Consider the following 22,818-nt stretch of genomic DNA (forward strand, 5'->3'; position numbering starts at 1 on the left):
AAAATGTAGGAAACTGTCCATCCGTATTTGTCAGAATCTGAGGAAGAGAGGCCAGGGAGAGCTATGTGGTAGCCCTAAAGCCCAACTGCTTTAACCGAAACTAAGAGGCTTAGAATAACACTTAAAATTTAAACAGGCTAAAAACAGCAGTAATAAATACAGCAGAGAAGATGCAATTGAACACTTTAGAGAACAAGTAGCAGAAAAATCAAGATGAAGTAATAGAGTTGGAGGAGGAAACACAAACACTGTAAAAGCACCAAGGAGCTGAATAATGTACATCTGTTTTAAGGATGAATACTTGTTCTGACATATTTACAATGGTTTTGATCAAGGATCCATATTTTGCAATTCATTCTTTTGATGATTTTATTTCTTCACACTTTAGTTCATGGCATATTTGTATAATCATGCATACAAAAATGTGATATTACTACAATCATAATCAGAAGACTACAGGAGACACATATCAAAATTGTCTCTTTTATCATCCATTATACACACTTCTGTTGTTACAACCCGCTCACTGGAAAATGCAATTGTACTTCAAGTTCCAGGGCAGAAACATTTCTTTAACTGTGAATACTAACTTAAAAATATCCAAAACTGGAATTAAACTCTGTGCTACTGGTGCTGTTACTTATATCTTACTACAGTAACACATTGAGGCACAGAGAAAGTTACATAATGGCTGTCTTTTAGGCACTCCATACTGTCCAGATTGCTGACTGAAGAACAATGGCACCAGTCTTTCTTGCACTAGTGATGTCATTCCAAATTAATATTTTGACTTTTTGCCTTGGGAAGTGAACTCTCATTCACTGATGGTCAAAGAAACACAATGCCAAGTGTCTCGTAAAATATAAAGTGCAAATAAATAAATAAAGTTTTAAAAATGTGTCCATGTGATGATTTCTCAGTTTTGTGGTCTCATACCATCAAAATGTGGACATTAAGGATCCCTGCTTTCACACAGACATCACCTTCTGTAGAACTAAACCTTCAAATCATGACATTATCAGGTAATATTGATAAGAGTAACAATTTCTGCCACATCAACACAGACATTATGAGACAGAAAAAGTAAAGCACATATACTCAGCTTTATCGTTCTACAATTTTACATTTAGGGAGCAATATATCAATTTTCTCACACTTGCCCTTTGTCCTTTTTGAGTAGAAGTCTGGCTGAATGGAATATCTGTAGAACTTATGCTACTGAACCCTGCCAAAGAACAAACAAATGTATGCAATACGACAGTGTATTCTTAACTTTCTTTTATGTGCATTTGTCACTTTTGATGCCTTTGTAACATGCTTGCGTTATAATTTGCATTTATTTTGAACTTTTATGTTTGTATGCTTAAGTTGTATGTAGTTATGCCTTACAAACACTTTTTACTCATAGGTACAGCTACCTCTTAAGCATATTTTCATAAAGGTGGCATAAAGGTTATCTCCTAAGTCAGTCAATGTAATCGCATATTTTGCTATAAACCTATTCTCCCCTGACACATCAAAGTAGCAGGACTTTTAAACACTAATAGTCATACACTACAGCTAATTAGATAAGATAAACTAATAAGCCATTAGATAGCTGCACTTCTGAATAGTCTTCCTTGTACTACTACGGCATGTACCTGGCAATATGAAAGTCCTCAGACCAAGGTTTCCTGCCCAGCAGATTGACTGATTCAGGAATGCTAATGAGCTGACACTTAATTTACATATTCATTGTGCCCAGAGGGGTATAAGCATAACCTGGGGCTATTATAGTATTGGAGACTGCTTGGATTCACCAACTGCTTTTTTAGAGTTATAATAGGTTTCATTTATCATTTTCTGTTTAACGCTTCTCATATCTCTGCCATCTCCATTTTGTTTGTCTAGACACATCTGGTATTGATATTCCACTCCCACCTGAAAATGGTATGGTCAAACCTTTACAGTTGTACTCCTTTATATATTGATCCTTAAATTTACCTTACAGACATTTTACTTGCACATGTATCTAGTATTGCTTTATTTAGGGTTATGTAGCATATGTCTGATCACTGCCTTTCACTGACACTGTGGAGTTCCTACTGCCTGATGGAGTATCTGTAGCCTCTGATGATAGTTGTGGTGATGAAGAGGCACAGTCTGAAGTTGTAGAGAGTATGTCTGAAACTGAGTTTGTCTCTCCCATATCTCTACCCCAGAGTTTGGTCAGTCAGTCAGTATGCCTACTCATACCTATAGCATGGAGTCCTCAGAAATAGGACAGGCTGAGGGTGACACAGTTGATATGGGCAGTGTGGTTATCCCAGATCCAAAGTTTGCAGAGTCTCTCCCTAGCCATCATGATGGTGAAGTACCACAGAGGGATTTTGGTAGAGGTGCTCAGAGAAGGCATGCTTCCCCCTGTTGGTGTGTCAGCATGTGACACCCAACGAATGTATAGTGCCATCATGGAGGCCCAGACAAGTTCCACCAGAGCTGTGGAAGAGATTGTCAGAGTACTACATGTCGTGCATACTGAAATGCAAGACTGCATGAACTATGTGTGTGAGTCCTTGGACCAGATGAAAGACACACTGGATCATACAGTGTCTGTTAATGAATGTCTGCTGGGGGAGGGTCAGCATCCATGTAGCTGAAGAGCCACTACATTACCAGATGTTAGCTGATGTGGTTATGCCAGATCTTCCTCACACAGTGGTACTACTTCCAGTGTTTCATCAGTGATTCAGGTGTGCATACCCAGATGTGGTAGGCCACATGGTCATGGATGTAGTCATGATAGGAGCAAACAAGCAGACATCATTCATGTTCAGGTAGCACCCTGACATCTACCAAGGGTCATGGAAATAACAACACAACTTCTGGCAGACATAATTTACGTTGTCGGGGGAGGGGGGGTTAGTGAGCAAAATCCTCTGTCATACACAATTCATATTTGTCTAGTATACCAGTGCATAGGGCTCGTACTACTGCTTTGGCTGTGTTCCTCCAGATCCACACTTAGTACACCTCATCTTGCACAAACCACCATGCATACACACACACTTCATTTTTTGTCAGTTCCCCTCCTGTAGCCTCCACTCATCCACCTTTCCTGTGCAAGTGAATATGCCCTGCCCTTTTGCACATTTCTTTGTAACTTAGGTTTGCTTATTTATTTATTATTTTATTTAACATTTGTTTACTGGGAGAGTCCGACTGGGACAGAGCCCATTTTCAGTGGAGGCCTGAGAAGAAAAGCTCCAGAGGCAACAAACACAATTACATAGACAATTACAAAATTACAAACATACAAGAAGACAGTTGCATTTGATATGTTTTACATTGAGTAAAGTATGACATAAAATATATGTACGGTATTTGATACAGAAAAGTAACAAAAGGATAAGCATACTGCAGTATTACATACATTAACAATCAATAGTTGAACTGTGCAGCAGATTTACATACAGTCATCAGTTTAGTCAGTAATTTTTACCAATGAACATATTCTACAAAGTGATAGTGGAGACTGAAAGTGGAAGTAAGGGAAGGAGTAGGAAAATTCTGAAAATGGACAGATTTGGTCAGTAGGGCAAGAGTTAATTAGTAAAGCCAGTTGAACAGGGCTAAGAGGTGACTGGAGAGGAGTGAACACAGCAATGGAAAGACAGATGAGGTAGACTGAGAGAAGTTAAGTTAGAAATATGGAAGTAGGTGAGAGGAAAATAGAAAATTATTAGTACTAGTAGGAGAAAGAGTTGTAGGGAAGGGGGAGAGACGATAAGGTGAAGGTATGGTGACAGCTGAAAGGAAAGGACGGAGTTTATATGAACAGGTATGAGGATAGTAAGGGAAGAGAAACTGAATGGTTATATTTATTTTGCTGCAGCGGCAGCACTACAGCTGCAGCGGCAGCATTTTGAGGCTTGCTTGAAGAAACAAATTATACCTAGAGGACTCCGTGTCCTCAAGATGCCTACTACAGGTAACCATTTCCCTGAACTTTTATTGAAATGGCAGAAACTGAATATGGATTTGAGTTTTAATTACATGAGACTTCTTATAGAATACCATAGACCTGAGGAGGAACTCCTTAGGGAAAAAGTGACTGAGATGCATAGACTGATTAATGTGAAGTATAATACTTCAAAGAAGACTATGGGTCTTGATAGACTTATGGATAATGTTCTTTTATATGAGAAGAGACTAACTAATCAGAAAAAAAAACAAAATTGAAAGAGACATTACTGATTTTAAAAACGGCCATGTCTTCACGTGGCCCAGAACTGTTGTCACTAATGAGCATGTTAATAAGACAGGACAGAAAGAAGTTGAAATGTGTAACATAAGTAAACCAAATGAATTTAGTAATGATGTAAGTAATACTAATGTTTTAACTACTGATCAAGTAGCTATTAGTTTAAATGACAGTCAGAACAAAAGTATTAATAATGTAAATTTGTATCCTATGGTTATTGAAACCAGAGGAAAGTCCACATGTATAGAGAATAGTGCTTCTACTAATGTAAGAGGCATAGTCAACTCTATTAATACTAAAAATGGTGACATGACAGTAGTTAAGAAAAAGATTGTGTCTATAGATAATGGGAAAGTTGGTGATGCTCGGGCCTTTAGGCATGAAGTCCCTTTCCCGATACAGTCCCCCCGGTTCAGAGGGAGATCTCGCTCCATGAGCAGGGGAGACAGAAACGGAAAATAACAGATATGGAGCAGGTAGGACCCACTCTAAAGAAGATGTGGGCAAAGAAAGGGAATCCTTAGTTATTAATCTATCTAAAAGAGAGCTTACCATATATGAAGAACAAGTTCTAAACAAGGGCCTTTCCTTTATACCTAGTAAAGCCAGTGAACTGACTGATTCTATTATAGACATGAAATTGTTTGTTAGAAATGTACAATTGAAACTGGATTTTGGACTTGCTGACAATGATAGAGCGATAGACGTTTTCAAACCAGTAAGCACTTACATACCAACATTGCATCCTGTATTGGATACCTTCTCCAAACTTGTTGAGAGTGATTTACATACATACTATTCCACTAGTGATAGAAGTAGGAATAAGTGTATTAATAGAAAGAAAAATCTGACCTATTTAGAAAGGAAAGCATTACAAGATTTGAGAAAAGACAATAATATCATTATTGCACCAGCTGATAAGGGTGGACCTATCGTTATAATGGATTTTCAACATTATATTAATAATATGAATATGCTCTTAAGCATTGATGGATCTTACACAAGGCTGGATATTAATGAAGTAATGATGAAAATATTCGGAGTTTATGATACTGTAGATGATTTGTATAGAAGTAGGTTGATAAGAAAAGATTTTCACAAGTTCCTTAAGGTCACTATCCCCTTATTCCTATCCTAAAGGGTCTTCCAAAAGTACACAAGGGACTGGATAACCCCCCGATGCGACCGATAGTCTCTGGTCGTGGTTGGCTAACCGAACCTTTTTCTTTGTTCGTTGAATACCATTTGAGAACTGTAGTTAATGAGAATCCTAATGTCTTAAAAGACAGTAAACACTTTTTATTAGATCTATATGATTTTTTATCAGTATTGGGAGATGACACTGAGTATTACATGGTAACACTTGATGTGAGAAGCCTATTTACAGTGATTCCCAACACAGTAGGCATAGAAAGTGTACAAAACTATTTAAAGAAATATACTGAAATGGATATTCAGTTTATAGAACTTTTGACCCTGTTTTTGGAAATTATTTTAGAGAACAACATATTTCTCTTTGAAGAAAATATGTATATACAAAATGATGGCGTGGCTATGGGCACTTCGTGTGCCAATAGCTACGCCAACATTGTAATGGTGGAATGGGAGAAAGAAAGCTTATTCCCTTCAGCACATTTTAGACAACACGTACTTTTCTATAAAAGATTTGTAGACGATCTTTTTTTGATTTGGAAAGGCAGTGAACTTTCATTATTGGAATTTGAGAAAGACATCAACAGACTTACTGACTTTTTAATTTTTCTATGAATTACTCTAAGGTATTTATTTCCTATTTGGATGTTAATATTATGAGGTTATCTAGTGGTATTGTTAACACTGTACATAGAAAAGAATGTTTTAGGAATACGTTACTGCATAGAAGCAGTATGCACCCCAAGCACATCTTTGACAATGTGGTTAAGGGTCAAATAATGAGGGCCTCAAGACTTAATCCCACAGAGGCTGGTTACAGAGAAGAGTTGAAGGGACTAAAAGGTAGATTATTAGATAGACATTATAATGAAAAATCAATTGATGAAACTGTATTAGAGGTCCATGCGATGTGAGACACCAGAGCTCGACCTTATTTTTCATGTTTAATGGATACAGGAATAGATAAAAATTGTAAAGAAATAGGACATAGGGATAATTATGTTAACCTACCATTATTTTACACAAGTGATGTTTTCAACATTAGAGCCATAGTAGAAAGACATTGGCATGTATTAGGGATAGAGGATAATATTAGCAATTTGGTAGGTGGAAGACCCAGGTTTTGTTATAAGAATAATATGAATTTGAGAAGAATGCTATGCCATAAGACCCATAGGGACCAACGTGTATACTCTACTAATACTACTCCTTGCCAGAATTGTAATCAGTGTAGTTTTATCAACACAGACACTGAGTTTAAATTACCATTCTTAGGCAGAGTTTTTAATTTCTCAACTGGTACCACATGTAGGACGGAAAATGTTATTTATTTAGCCCAATGCTGCTCTTGTACAGCATTTTACATTGGTAAAACCAACAGACAGCTGAGAGAAAGGATAAGGGAGCATGATTATAGTATGAGAGTAGGTGACGAGAGGAATGCCCTAGCAAAACATCATAAAGTGAAGGGCCCTACACACAAATTTAGTTTTTTTGTACTACAGACTGTAGGATCTAACCCTAGGGGTGGGGATTTAGAAACCCTCACCTTGGAAATGGAGACAAAATGGATTATTAGATGTAAGGCAGACTGTCCCCCTGGCCTTAATGATAAAATTAGCCTACATCCATTTTTAAAGAAAAGAAAACTTGGAAGGGGGATGAAGCACTAGGATTTTATGCCGTTATTATTCAGATTTAGTTTCAGTGCATAGGCCCTATATTTATGAATATTTTGATGTCATATATATTAACTATTAATTATTTTATAATAGTTATGAAACTTTATATATGCCTTATGTGAGATAGTACTATCATGTAGACTTTTTATATTCTCCATAAGTTACAATGCTTATATTGATTAGTAAAGGATTTTTAGTATATACACACCTATATATATACTTTTTCTTTATATGTGCTTTACAAACTTTTATTTAATATAATGGATCTTTATATTTAACTATTTATGTAGTGTTTAGGGTTATACATATACTTAGGCATATATCATGCTTTATAGTACCATCTAGTGGATGTTTTGTAAATGACATGAGTTTGTGATGGAAACTGCAAGAATTTTATTGTTAAATGTGTGAGTTTTATATTGATATTTATATTAATGTACAAACCCTCATATTTACTATCAAGTTTATACATAGATCTCATTAAGTAATTTGGCATAAGATTTTTCATGCATTTAATTTAATATATATATATTTTAAAATGTTTTTAAATCTACTGATTATTTTTTAACTGATTACTTAATTGTTTTAATGATTGATTGTCTTGAGTATATAGGGACTGTGCTTGCCATACCCTTTTGTACAGTCTGATGAAGCCCTTATTGGGTGAAAGCGCTTACTGAATAAAGGACGTTCCTGCTTCATTTACTTTGAGTCGCTGGATTACTTTTAGTGTAAATTTGCTGTTTGTAGCTTACTTTGAACAAGCCAGTCTAGCGTTCCTATTTGGACTATTTGGTTGATTATATTTATTTTATTTATTTATTTTATTTACATTTGTTGACCGGGAGTGTCTGACTGGATGTAGGTCCATTTTCAGCGGAGGCCCGGGGAGAAAAGCTCCACAGTTAAAATAAACAGACAGTAGTTACATTGGATTACATAGCGATTAACAATATAACATAGCAATTACTGACAACATATTTACAGATGAAGAACATAATACATCAGTAGACAACTCAAATCTTTATCTGTGAAGTACATAACAGACATTAAAAAATGTTACAATAAGAAGTTCCTGCTGTATAATAAGTACTAGGCTTATGAGCATCTGAGCTTGCTATAATCAAGGTAGTTAGTGGGGTGGAAAGAAAGGTAGTGGTTGGATGGGGTGGGTGATTTTAGAGTGGGAGTTGCAAGGGCATAGCCAGCATGTTTTTAGGTGCGCTTTTAGTAAAGTTTTGAAGTAGGTGCATGATGGTACGGAGGTAATTGTGGGTGGGAGGGAGTCCCATAATTTGGCTATGGTGCAAGAGAATAGTGCTTCACCAGCAGAGTTATTCGCTTTAGTGATCTGCAAGTGATTTTTGTTGCTGGATCTTAGTGGTCTGGTGGTGCGATAGGGTTGGAGTAGATTCTGGAGGGATGGGACATTTAGTGGATGGTTTACTAGTTTGTGGGTGAGTGAGAGTTGATACCATTGAAGGAGGTGAGGGAGTTCAAGCCAGCCCAGTTCAGCAAGTGAGAGACAGTGGTGACTACGGTAGGATGGCCCTGTGGCGAATTTGGTGATTTTGTTGTAGCAGGTCTCTAGCTTGTTTAGATCGCATTGCCTTAGGTTGGTATATATTGGAGAGGCATAAAGTAGGGTGGAGATAAGGTGGGAATTTGCTATTGAAATCTTTGCTGGTTTAGTGAGAAGTTGCTTATTTCTGTATAATGCTCCTAGTTTTTGAGGACTTTTTTTATGGTCATGGATATGTGAAAGTTAAATTTTAGTTTATTGTCTATTTCCACTCCTAGCAATTTGGTGTGTTCAGTTGGGTATATAGTGGTGTTGTCTTTTGCTGTGATGTTAAAGTGAGAGTTGTTTTGAGTATGTTTGGTGGGTTGGAAGATGAGTAGTTTAGTTTTGTTTGAGTTGAGTATTAATTGGGCATCGGACAACCAAGTTTCAACAGAGGAAAAGGCTTCCTGTGTGACATTTTGCAGTTTGGGTAGGGACTGGGCTATTAGATATTAGATATTAGATGCAAAGGAGGGGTGGAGGTAATGGATAAGGAGGAAAGGTAGTAAGCCAATAAGTATAGCTACATATGATGGACATAGTATGGTAGAAATGTAATCTGGTTAGCTACTGGTAATGGGAGCAAGATTAATTAGGACTAGTGCACAGGCAAAGCCATTTATTATTGAGAAAGATCTTAAGTAGTTTTTAAATTGAGTTGGGTTAGCAGTAGTTATGACAGAATGTGGAATAGTATTCCAAATTTTGGAGACACAGAATAGAGAGAGTTGCCGGCGGTATTATTGGATTTGGATACCTGCAGTAGGGATTTATTCAAGGGTTGAAGGACTTGAGTGTTGGCGTATGGTTGGAGCAGTTGAAGAGCAGGAGTTTTTTCAGGTTGGTGTACCAGTCTGCAGGCAGTAAGGCGATGAGTGTAGGTTAGGTAATGGGGTAATGCTAGCCAGGTGAGTTGTTGTAAGGCACAGCAGTAGTGAGACCTGTGAGGGGAGTTGCAAATTTAGCGATTTTACTGTAGAAGGTTTCCAGCTTGGCCAAATCAGTTTTCGTTAGATTGGTAAAGATAGGGGAAGCATATAGTAGGTGAGTTATGGCAACTGCCTGGCTTGTGGTGCTATTGAGAAAAGTTTTGAGTCTGTACAGCGCACTTAGTTTTATGTGTGCCTTTTTGATAGACTGGGATAGGTGTATATCGAATTTCAAATTATTGTCTGTTAGCACACCTAGTAATTTTGCTTGGACCATGGTCAATATGATGGTATTATGGAAAGAATATAGTTGGAATTGAGTTGTAGGGTCATGTGATTTAGTGGGGTGAAACAGCATGAGTTTAGTTTTGGATGGATTCTGGGTTAGTTGTGAGTCTGATACTTCAGGCGTTGACAGCTAGGAATGACTGTTGTGTCCTTGCTTTGAGTACTTTTAGCGTAGGTGCAGTGTAGATGACAGTTCAGTAATCAGCATATTGGACAATGGAGGCTAGAGAAGTGGTTGTATGTCTGATGCAGAGTGGATTACTAATTCTTTTTAGTCAAATGCCTATTTTCATCTAAAGTATTGTTTTGAATTACATTTTTTTTGTTATTCTGCTGAAGTTCAACAAAGTGATATTTAGGTTGTGCTCCTAATTGTAGCTGTAGAAGTATTTGCAGTTCTAAAGTCTTATTAATTATTACTTACTGCTTGTTCAGCACCTTGTGCAGAAAATGCTAAGGTTGCCCTGGTCACTGCTGGGGTGTACAACTTTTATGTATTATGCACAGTAGTGAGGAGGCCAAGCACATGTTTCTGGTCAGTACATATTTGTTTTACTGAAATGGATGGCATATTCCTAATTTGTGTCTTACATAAGTATGCTATGCTTGATCATGTGCCTATGTGAATGATGGTGAAATTTAACTTAACATTGTGAGCATTGGTTTGACATGGGCCCGCTTTAGCTTGATGTATATGCTGTACAGATATGGTGTGGAAAGCCACGTTTACATACCATTTAATAGATTGTTTTTATTTTTTATGTTGCATTTATCACTCATAGGTTACTACTGACATTTCTGTACAGTTGAGTAATGTTTTATCTCAGTGAAGTAAAGTACTTATGAGGGGAATCGTTCACCTATTCTTTACAGGGTCATCACTTAACATTGGGGCTGAGTCTGTATGACAGTCACAGAACACAGCCATTACATGGGTAAATGTTTGTGTTTGTGTCTTTCGGCTTTTTCCCGGTTAGGGGTCGCCACAGCGGAACTCCGGTCCGCTAATGATTGGTAGTTGATTTTTACGTGCCGAGTTACCAGCCCTGACGCACAACCTTCAACGAAGGTACGCCCATTCACACATCTCCACGCAGAAGACGCTCTAGCTGAGAATCGAACCGGACAGCGTCTTACTGTGAGGCGACAACGCTACTGCAGCACCACCACCACAGATATTACATGGGTAAATAAAGGCTGATAATTTTGCAAGCATCACTGTTATTGTTTATATGTTGTTAAATTCTTATATTTTCAATTAGGTAGTTCGTGTGTGTTCTATTCTCTGCCTCTTAAGCAAGACCACAGCATATTGTACATGCCTTCGTCTGCCAGGATCATCCCTAGCTGGGCGGTCATGCTGGTCCTTCATCTGACTCCTCATCTGTGTCTGCTGGCCCGAGGTGGTGGGAACTGCAGTACTTGGCCTTAGTCTCCCTGTTGGCAGCAGTTGCCTATCAATGATATTATACAACATGGTACAAACTGTCAGTATTTTGCAGAGTTGGCCGAGTCATACTGTAGGGCACTTCTAGATGCATCTAGACATCAGAAACATGACTTGAGAAAGCCAAAAACAGGCTCTACAATATTCTGAGTATGAGCATGTGCATCATCGTAGCTTTGCTCTGTGGGGTTGTGTGGGTTTCTCATGGGTGTCATGAGCTAATGTTCCAGTACATAACATAACTTGTGTCCACCACTAGATGCCCTTGTAGAAAGTCACCCCTAAAAAACTATAGATATAAGTTACAGGTGTGCCACATACAGGAATCATGGAAACTTCCAGGGTTACCTGCACACACATTATAGATTATCCCTTCAGCATTGCAGACCACTTGACAACTGTGATAGCGTTTCCCTTGATATACCTACTTCCCTGTTCACGAGGTGCAGCTTTTATTTTATGTGTGTGCAGACTATGGCTCCCAGAATTTCAGAGTAATGTACTATGGCATAGAAATTTGCTTACTGGTAGCGCTCTTCACTGGACTATGTGGAAACCAGATACACTCCATTGCATGTTACAGGACTATGCTGAGAAACTGGCCCAATATTCTTGAAGCTGAGGCTTATGACTCCCCTAATATGTCTCCTGTGGTCTTTGAAATACCAATATTTGTAATATTACATATACCTTTGTTTCCAATGAGATGGGTTCTCCACTATTACCCCCAAGGTCTCAAGTGAGGAAGGCACATGCTGACTTTTTGCTCCAAGGTATCCTTATCCATCCTGTAGCATTATTTTTGTATCATAAAGTCTGTGATAGGTCAAACCTGGTCTTAACATTCTTCTCCTTCTAGGACAAGGTCTGTCAGCAGCAACAGAAGCAGCTTGTATTAAAACCTGTTGCACATACAGATTAAATGATAAAAAAAAAAAAAATGTTAGGGGTTGCTGCTGCTAAGTGTGTTTGTTGCTGTATTCCAAAGAGTACTAGAAATGAGGCCAAAAGGGAGAGTGATGTATAGGAGAGGGTTGTATACAGCCATAAATCTCTCTGCCATGTTCATTTGTTTCATTAGCATGTAATTCTATAACATAATAACTATATTACTCTTTCCTTCTCTCCTCTCTGTTTCTGTTTCTTTTCTGTAATTTATAAATTCTTTCATTCTTTTTCATTTATTACACTTTTCTTAGCCAATTTTATTTACACTGTTTTTTTTTTAGCTTTTCCAAGACTTAAGCTCTATCTATATTTTTTATACTACAATATTTATTCAAATTACCAATAATGTTAAATTCTACTGCTTATGTCTTTGCAAGTTTTTGATTTACTTTATGTCTAATTATTGAATCTTTATCGTGGTGCTTTTCTCCCCGGGTCTCCACTGAAAAAGGGCTTTGTCCCAGTTGGACTAACCCGGTTAACAAATGTCAAATAAATAAATAATAAAATTCACCTACTTATTTCTTCATTACCATATTCTGCTGCTTACCTTTTTTCTGAAGCCAGATGCAACATACTGAGCTGTTTAATGAATACTAACACTGTACTCGTAGCTGTTCATCGCACACAATTTAACGCAAATGATATGTCACTGACACCTGTGTTTCGATGTTTAATTATTTAAAACCAGCAATCAGGTCACCAGTAAATGAAAAATATGGAGGAGCTAATAGGATAGGGGAAAGTGACAAATTGCAGAGAAGTATGATGCAAAATTAAGAGCGATTTTCAAGATTTGCTCTATTCCTGCAGTTTTGGTGTTTTTTTTTTTTTTTTTTTTTTTTGGGCTTATCAGCACTCTGCATTTTGAGTGCTGACATTTCACTAAGAAGCCATCATGGCCTACACGTCTACATACAAATTATACTACACTTTATCACTACATGTTAATATGCTGTGAGTGAGATCCTGATATATTTTGTAAAAAACCAAAACCAATACTGAAATTTAAAATAATAAATTAAAAAATCATCGTAGGGTATATTAGTAACTAAAAATAGTGTTGTTGATTAAAAAATAATAATTGGGTTAATACACTTGTCACAATGGCAACAAATGAGAGCTTTTTAAAATGAAATCCAACTGCCAAGCTACAGTGGGAAATGGCATCCAGGATTTAAAAAAGGCCTTCTTTTATATGTTGCATAGTTTTCTGCTTTGCAATGGTAACATCAGCTCATGAAAGGCTGAAAAAGCAGTCAGGTAGAATTAAATGGAAATATACTATAAGCTAGCCAACAACATACAAGATCAACAACCTGGTAAGTCAGACACAGGAAAGGAAAATAATGTATGTTTATGATACTACGTCTTTCTGTTTAACTTGTAATTCACTTGTCAGATTACCAGAATTGTGATAGATTTTAACTCTCAAAATAAGAAGTTATGTATTCACCATAATGTTCCGTTTGTTGTCCATCTCGCCTTCATTCATTGCTGGTTGGGTTCGGAACAGAGAATCGGTTCCGACTTAGCCTATAAAAAAGCTTGAGAGCTTTCACCGGCTCGTAGCTACACCCTATCTCATCATGCTCAGGGAAGATTACCCATATCTTGTTTGCAGATAGTGTAGTTATTACCTCTAAACATATAACCATATCCAAAAAGAGACTAAGAAGAGATTCAGAGAACATCAATTCCAATTTTGCAAGAAACCACTCGATCCTCCAGAAGCGAAGGTGGGGGAAGGAAGGTGGGACCCAAGAATGAAGGCGAGATGGATAACAAACATGGAACGTTATGGTAAGTACATAACTTCTTAATGTTATGTTGTTCTATCTTGCCTTCATGCATTGCTGGTTGGGACAGCGTCCCAAGCACCTTCTTTCTTGGCTAGCTCAAGGGAAAATACTCTTCAGAACAGTGAACCCAAAAGAGGCCCTGTTCCTGGAGGCCAAATTGACTTTGTAATGAGTGATAAAGGTATGAGGCTTTACCCATGTTGCTGCTGCACAAATTTAATTTATGGGTAGCCTTGCCTGAAAGGCTGACGAGGTTGCTACAGTTCTTGTGGAGTGACCTTTTACTTTCCCTGGAAGTTCTCTATTCTGAGATTTGTAAGTGAAAGTTATACAGTCAGTAAGCCATTTGGAAAGTGTCACCTTCGATACGGGGGCACCCTTCTTTTTAAAATAAAAGGATACAAACAGCTGGTCTGATTTCCTGAACTCCGTTATTCTGTTGAAATAGAAACGTAGCTGTCTGTATACATCTAATTAGTGTAATTTGTACTCTGACATTGTCATAATTAGGGAAAAAGACAGGTAAGACAAAGGATTGATTTAAATTCACTTCTGAACATACTTTTGGGAGAAATGAAGGGTTAGTGCGCAAGGAAACTATATCTTTGTGAAAAATCATGCAAGGGTGGGGCGTATTGATAATGGTTGAAGTTCTGATACCCGTCTAGCAGACGTGACGGCTACCAAGAAGGTTGTCTTCCATGTTAAAAACTTCAGTTTGCATGTTGATGCAGGTTTAAAGGGGGGAAAGGATCAAGGTGGATAAAACAAAATTTAGGTCCCATGACGCTGGTGGCTCTTTTACTGGAGGTCTTAGTAAAAAGGTACCTTTCAAAAAGGCTTTGCAAAGCCTGTGGGACATGATTCTTAGTCCCATTTCACCAATATGATAGTTTGATATATTACCTAATTGAACTCGAATAGTAGCTGCAGCTGCATCTTTATCAAAAAGCTGCTTAGTTAGAAAGTCTAATACAGCTGTTATAGGGGCAGTAAAAGGAACATTATGGTTGTTGAAAGCCCAATGGGAAAATCTTTGCCATTTGCTAGAATATAGTTTTCTGGTTGAAGAATTATGAGACAAAATGAAAATATGTTTCACTGCAGGGGAAATATCAGAAAGCCTGGCTATGTGTGGAACTGGAGCAGCCAAGATGTCAATTTGAGGGTATGAATTGATGGATGGAGCGTCCCTGATGGATGAGTCATGAGGTCTGAAACTGGGTCCAGAATCCATGGATCCTTCTGGAGATGGGGCCATAGGAAGGGGAACCAAATCTGACGATGCCAGTATGGGGCAATGAGTATCAAACTGATTCTCAATGTGCTGGCTTTCTGAAGGACTTTGGGGATCAAGAGAAACAGGGGAAAGGAGCAGAAGAGACCCGGGGACCAATTGTGTGCAACTGCATCCCTTGGTGACTCCCCCGAGGGGGGAATCAGGGCAAAGTAGCTGCTGCATTTGGCAATCATGGACATGGCAAAGAGGTAGCAGCAAGGCTGGCCCCACTTGTGGAAAATCTCTTTCACAACTTCCTGTTTTAGGGACCACTCATCAGAATAGCTCTACTGAGTTTGTCCACTATCACGATGGACTTCCCCGAGATGTGCATTGCTGTCAGAAAACGGGGAATAGACTGCCCATTGCCATAATCTCTGGGCCTCTCAACACAGGGAGTAGGATTGGTTCCTTCTTGTTTATGTACCACACCACCAACATGTTGTCTGTCTGAATTGTAATTGTTCCTAGTGGAAGAGAGTCCTGGAATGCCTGCAATGCCAAAAGAACCACTCTCATCTCTAGAACGCTGATATGCAAGTGGTTCTCATTTTCCTGCCAAACACCTTGGACAGTCTTCCCCAGATAATGCCCCCCTACCCTGGGAAGCGTCCGTGGTCACTGTGTCTACTGGCTGCAGAAAGACGAACGGTCGGCCTAAGATCACTTTCTTGCAGGATTCTGTTAAGATAATTTTGTGAGACATGGACAGCTCCTGCATGGACCACTGGGTGAATAGTAGCCACTGAAGAATCCTCATGTGCAGACGAGCTAAAGGTATCAAGGTTACTGCTGCCGCCATGGTACCCAAAACTCTCAAAACAACCTTCGCCTGTACTCTTTCTTTGGTTAAGAGGATTTTGACTCGATGACGTAAGGTTTGAATCCTCTTAGGGGGACATTTGGCCAACATTTGTCTCGTATCTAAGTCTGCCCCTATAAATACAATATGCTGTGATGGCAACAAAGGAAATTTTTCAAAGTTTATCGTGATGTCTAGCTGAGAGCAAAGATGAATGGTGGGGTGTCTCGGTCTTGTTAGTAGCTGCTTGGTAGTGGCGATTCGGAACCAGTCGTCTAAGTACGGAAACACCCAGAATCCTAGACACCTCAAGTGAGCTGTAACTACTGCCATGCATTTGGTGAACACTCTGGAGGCTGTAGTAAGACCAAAGGGCAGAGCTTGAAACTGGTAGTGACTAGCTCCCAGCCAAAAGCACAAATGTCTCCTGGATCGCCTGTCCATCTTTATGTGGTAGTAAGCATCCTGGAGATCTATCGAGCACATCCAAACATCTTTCCCCAGAAAGGGGAGTATCGACTGTAGTGTCACCATCCAGAACTTTGACTTCTTGATGGACTTGTTTAATCTGCTGAGATCCAGAATGGGCCTCCACTCCCCTGTCTTTTTTGGAACTAAAAAGAACCTTGAGTAAGTCTCGCATCCACTTTGGTCTGTGGGGACATTTTGGATAACCTTTTTCTAGCACCTTTTGTACCTCTAGAGTTGCATAATCCCTTTTGACTGGGTGGAGCATCTGGGACAGATTTTTTTTCCCTAATGGGGGAGAGGAAAAGAGTATGTAGTAACCTCTGGATATGATCGTTTGTACCTATTTGTCTTTTATTATTTCTAGCCAGGCATTTGGGTGCAATGACAAGCGACCCCCAAATGCCTCCAGAGATGGACAGACGAGCCTCCTCTCAGGAGTGCTGAAAGGGTTTACCAAGGAAGGAATCTCTGTCACCCTGGTTTTGTGGACCCCCTATGATGCATGGTTGGCGTCATCCATTGTTACTTCCCTCTCTGCCCCTGGGGAAAGAATCACCACGTGCATCCGGGAAAGCTCTCTGGGACATACGAAACCACACCCCCCCCCCTCTGACCTTTGGGATAAGGTCTGCTATGGAGGGAGAAACAGACTACAATAGCAGAAAGAGTCTTTCCCTCCTGTTTGCACCTGGTTAGGGTCTCTTTATCTTTTGGCCCAAACAAACACGAGCCGTCAAAAGGGGTGTTAATAAAGGAAGACTTAAAGGGTTCGGTAAAATCACTTAAGCGCATCCAGGAATGCCTCCTTAAGGAAATTCCTGTACCCGCTGCCCTACTCATTCCATCGGCTGCATAGGAAATAAGTTGCATGGAGGAGTTCACCACAGAGTTACAGAGATTAAGGTGGAGAGCTGGGAGGAAACCTTGTCTGAGAACTCCGCAGCTACACAACCTTGGAGGGTATCTCCTAGCTCCTTCAGGAGATCCTTCTGAAGTCTAGTGAAATAGATCATGTAGTTCAGTGACCTAATGGCAAAGGAAGCTGAAGAAAACATACGCTTTCTGTATCTGTCCATCGTTCGAGACTCTTTATTTGGTGGATGGACAGATGAGGATGCCTGAGACAACTCCTTCTTGGTTGCTGCCGCTGCCACCATATCATCTACTGGGACACCTTTACTGAGAAATTCCCTATCTGAGGGCGTACTGATGAATTTATTTGGCCTCCTAGGAACAGGTTCCACTGAGTCTGGAGAGCCCCCACGCCTTCCGACTGACTACGTTTATGAGTTAGTCGAAAGGCGGAGACACCCAAGAGGTGGAAGGGCGAGACCCGAATGCCTACAGGTACACAGACTCATCCTCAGAAGGGTTGATGGGCTTCTAGCCACGTCTCCATTTAAGGATTTCTAGGATGTCTGCAAAGGAGACATCCTCAGATGGTTACCATGGGGACCCTTCTGACTCATCGAGGTCTGTGTCTGAAGTGATGGACTCCTCAGGGGAGTCTAAATGCTTCCTCTTGCATAATCTCTTCCAAGGGACCTCTTCAGAGGGGTACTCCAGAGAGGTTTCGGAAGAGATCACTTCGCTCAGTGGGGCGTCTTGGGGCTTTGGGTCTCCATTCCTGGGTGGGAGCGATGGCACCGAGACGGACACTGGTGCTTTGGGGGGAAGAGTATGTGGACCTGAAAGCTGAGCAGTCTGAGGTGACAGCACTCTCCTCATCACCTCGAAAGCCCCCCCAGCCCTGCACCGTGGAGGCTCCTGGCTCCGAGGAACCAAAAGACCCCCCCCCCGAACCAAGGCAGTGGGCTCAGAGGCTGATGTAGGCGCTGAGCTCACCCGTGCCAAAGCCCCGAGATGTAAATTCAGATCGGACAACTGTCCAACTCGACTCTCCTCACCCGACCCGATGGGGAACGTCGGCTCCTAGACCCCTCAAAATCCGATAGAACTGAGGAGGTCGGAGTGGTAATTGGGTCCGAAGATCCCAGAGCAGATCTTGACACCGACGATTCCGCTACAATCGGAACCAGGCACTCCAGCTCCGAAGCCCCAGAATGGGTCGAAGGAGGAATCAATGAAGGGGAAGTGATGTTGGTTGGCCCCGAATCCCTCTGGGTCGGATTTGTCAGTATCTTGGCCAGCACCGACATCCATAAAAGTCTCTTCACCACCCGCTCCACATCATCGTCTGGCTGTAGCAAAGGAGATCTCAGAACTGGGGAAACCGGTTCCAAGACTAGGACCAGCTCCGAAACTGGAACTCTGCTGGCCCCGAAATTACAATGGGAGCCGAAGAGGGAGATTTCTTGAGCCCAAAAGCCTTCAGGTCCGAAGATGATTTCTTGGCATGTTTTTTCATCGGCTCCAAAAGTGGAGCAGCAGAAGATGATCTCTTTCCCGATTTTTCAGATCTGGAAGATGGGGATTTTTGAGTAGTTTTAGAGGAATTCTGTTTCCCTTCTACAGCCTGTGAAAAAGGAATTTTAGTAAGCCTCTAACTATGAATTTGTTCCTGCTTTCCATCAACACCCTGGAACTAAAGGCATGGCAAAAGGAACACGATCCTTGAAGGTGGACAGCACCCAAACAATACACAAAGCTGGTGTGCTCATCAGTCAGTGACATTTTTTTGATTGCATTTATCACATTTTTTAAAACCCGAAGGTTTTGATTATTTAGTATCCTTTGGCATTTTAACACCAGTCAACACACAACCAAACAAGTTAACTAGAAAAAACAAAATAACTTTATATATATATATATATATATATATATATATATATATATATATATATATATATATATATATATATATTAAAGTTAACTCGCAACCAACAAACTCTATATTACTAAACTACAAGACAGAAGGAGTAGTCTCTAACTAAAATGACTGACTCCTGCAACAGATAGGGATAAGGAAAGGAAAACAAAGCCTTCTAAGTTAAACGGGCCGAAGGGAGCCCTCTAACTTACATGGACTACCCAACAAGAAAATAAGAGTAATATCAGTCCAAAAGTCTCTAATTTAAATGAGTTTGGAAACCAGGATAGGGAGAAAAAACAGACAGGCCTAGCGGTAAAATGATGGCCACCAGAAAAAATGCAATCAACAGCAACAAACACTCTCAAAGTACTAAATACTAATCTAAATTATTAGAATTACACAATACAGACAGCTTTTGGTAATATCAATACTAATCAAAGAAGAAAAGATTCCACTTAGCCTAGAGTCTACATGGAAGCACCCTATCTTGTTTAGTGGCAAACAAGATCTGGGTAATCTTCCCTGAGCATAATGGGATAGGATGTAGCCATGAGCCGGTGGAAGCTCTCGAGCTTTTTTATAGGCAGAGTCGGAAGTGATTCTCAGTTCCGAACCCAACCAGCAATGAATGAAGGTGGTAATAGGAGAACATAACATCAAAGTTTAAAAAAGACATAATTCTTGTATTTTGAGAAATGACATATACTGTGATATCTTTTTTTAACATTTTTAATTTCGCAAAATGCAGCACCAATTCTGTTTTGCACAGGGATGGAGCTCTGAGTGTGGTCCAGGAGAACGTGGGTTGAGTAGGTGGCCCAATCAGTGAAGAAACCAGCTGAGGTGTAAGAATGAGTAGTTTAAATGCTTGCGGGAGGGTGTTTTTCCTGCCTGGCTATTACCTCTTGCAATAGTTAGGGACTTTAGCACAGGCACAAGAAGTGAAGCAGAAGAGCAGGCACATCAATCCCAGCAGAGTGTGCATTTGGTAGCTGTGCACATGAACAACAGATGCTTCTTCATACTGGGGATGAGGGGAGCTATGAGTACTCCAAAGGGGAAGAAGCTTCCTCTACTGTCAAGATGGTGCCCTCATCTCCTCTACTCCAACTATGGAAACTAGGAGTGGATTCTGGGACACAATAGAAAGTGGATGGAGGGAGGTACCATAAATAAGACATGAAAAATAAAGACTCAAAACAGGCTCCATATCATAGGTGTGAGACTTCTTAGTGAAAGCTCTACACTTTTGAAAAATAAAGTGTAATAGCAAAAGAATGTAGTGGATCATGAAACTTGCTGGAGTCTGGAGTGTTATTAAAGTATTTTTCACCCTCCTGCACTCCTTGACATGACTGCACCACTCACAGCCTTACTACTTCTAGACACTGAATCCAGTGGACTCTGGAGTAAGGGGAATTACTTGGAGGGAAAGGAACCTCAAACTTTATTTTCCCTATATTGCACTTTTGTCTTACCATTCTGAGGACTGTAATTATGGTCTTTGGAATTTCACCAAGAATGCCTCAAACTACAGAGCTTTACATCAGCTCACTACCGCCAAATGGAAATTGTACCTGTTTAACCACAGAAAAAAAAGTAACACCCAGCAACACACAAAATACTCTTGCCAGTTTATTAGGTTTTAAGTGTTTTTTAAATGTTCTCTGAACCTGAAAATGAACCTTATATGTGAAGCAGTGCATCAGCTATGTAAAACCTTACCCCCTGTGTTCGTCTTCGGGTTGCTCTCTCATGCCTATGGCTATTCTTATCAGAATCTTTTGAGCCTTCTACTGCTTCTCGACAAACATCAAAGTAGGGTTGTTGAAGCAGCTGTTCACAAATCTGTCTCAGGGAGGGATCCATCACCAAACAGGACTGGAAAAAAACAAAATAAAAAAAACAGTTATTGAGAAAGGAGGAACATGGACAACCTTTCACCTTCAGATCACCGACTGAAGTCAAACTCAGGCCAATGGGGATAAATATACGACCATAACATAAGCTACCTAGTGTGACATTTGACTGTATCATTCATTTTATTTTGCTTTTTGATGTTTTTTTCTCCCTGCTGCTTGATGACCACCATCCCCAAACTGACCAGTCAGCCCATTCAGCAGACTGAGGATCAGCCAGGAAAGTCCATCATTTAAGTAGGCATGAGCGGTGTTCAATTTTTTTTGTGGTTTTGCCCAATCTCCTTTAAAGTATTGGTTTCATATATATCTTGCCCTATGCATATCATGTCCTAGTTTCTATGTAGGACAAACAGAGAGAAGATTAAGGGACAGGATATATGAACATTTGCATGCAATCAGGAAAAGAGATGGAAATAATGCCCTTTTTAGACATGTGAGGGACAGTACTGAATGTAGTACCTTTAAATTTGCTATACTGGAATTGGTGAATGTGTCACATCGAGGTGGGAGTATTAAACATACGTTGGGAGAGAAAGAAGTTAGATGGCAGATCTTATTGAATGCCACCTCTCCACCGGGTATAAATGAATACATTTCCATAAAACCTATATTACAGACTAAGGTATGACGTATAATAAATAGGTAATATAGGAGAGCAATTATGGTAAATGTACGAGGCATTGCAATTGATGTTATGTATTATGTATCATGTACACTTGTATTTTGAAACTAATTTGTAGACTTTTATCTGTTTGGGGGGACATTGAATTAACCTGATTGGTGCATTAATTTTAAAAGGTGTATATAAACGATAGGTTAGATGCATATGGTGTTCTGATGAAGTCTAAGTTATTTTAGATGAAAGCGCTAAACCAACTGTTTTTATTATGTTTTATTGAATAAATAACATTATTAAGTTCCATTTTTCGTTATTCACCACCCAGTGGATTTTTGGGAACTCGTGTATCTGAGTTGTGTAAAGATGAATACTGACTTGCGACCAACAAAATACAGTATGAACCAGAAAAGATGGAGAAAAATTAGATTTGATAATAGTTTTCTCTACATTTCAAATGTTTTGTTTCTGGATGGAAATGATGGAATTGCTTGTTCACAGGTTCATAGGTAGGTACTAGGCTATCGGCCCAAGGGCCTAAGTAAGCCTAGCCAACAAGGTTCCCTGGCTTACGCCATCCAAGAAAGTTATTTTCCTGTGCCACTGTCGAGCAGAGAGACCGAAGTGATCCCTTGGGTGTATTTCCTATTTCCCATCCACTCATCAAGATTTTTCTTGAAGAGTGCTAATAAAGAACTTTGCTTGACATAGATGGGTAGCCTGTTTCAGAGTATGGGAAGTCCCTGGGACAGGAATCTATACCTCCAGCATGTTCTGTTTATTGTGGTGACAAGGTTTAGGTCCCTAGAGCATGTAGCTCGGAGGAATTGGGATTTCTTTAGATGTAGCATGTCCAACAGCTCTGGGTTTGACATAGCTTTATATGTTAGGCAGAGATCA

General features: G+C 39.7%; 1 protein-coding gene across 3 annotated transcripts in view; it reads right to left on the minus strand.

The window, feature by feature from the left end:
• The window catches only part of LOC122794036 (cyclin-dependent kinase-like 1), a 1,692,555-nt gene that overhangs the window by 245,260 nt on the left and 1,424,477 nt on the right, over nucleotides 1-22,818 (minus strand). For 2 of the 3 annotated variants that reach the window (XM_044062160.1, XM_044062151.1), the window contains exon 9: nucleotides 21,106-21,261. The exons of the other annotated variant lie outside the window; for it this stretch is intronic. In XM_044062160.1, the coding sequence (XP_043918095.1) occupies nucleotides 21,106-21,261 (156 nt within the window). The remainder of the gene's footprint in view (nucleotides 1-21,105; nucleotides 21,262-22,818) is intronic. 3 annotated transcript variants of the gene reach the window in all.

The sequence above is a fragment of the Protopterus annectens genome, chromosome 1.part0, assembly GCF_019279795.1.
Source record: "Protopterus annectens isolate FY-2018-M chromosome 1.part0, PAN1.0, whole genome shotgun sequence".
In the NCBI taxonomy this organism is placed as follows: domain Eukaryota; kingdom Metazoa; phylum Chordata; order Ceratodontiformes; family Protopteridae; genus Protopterus; species Protopterus annectens.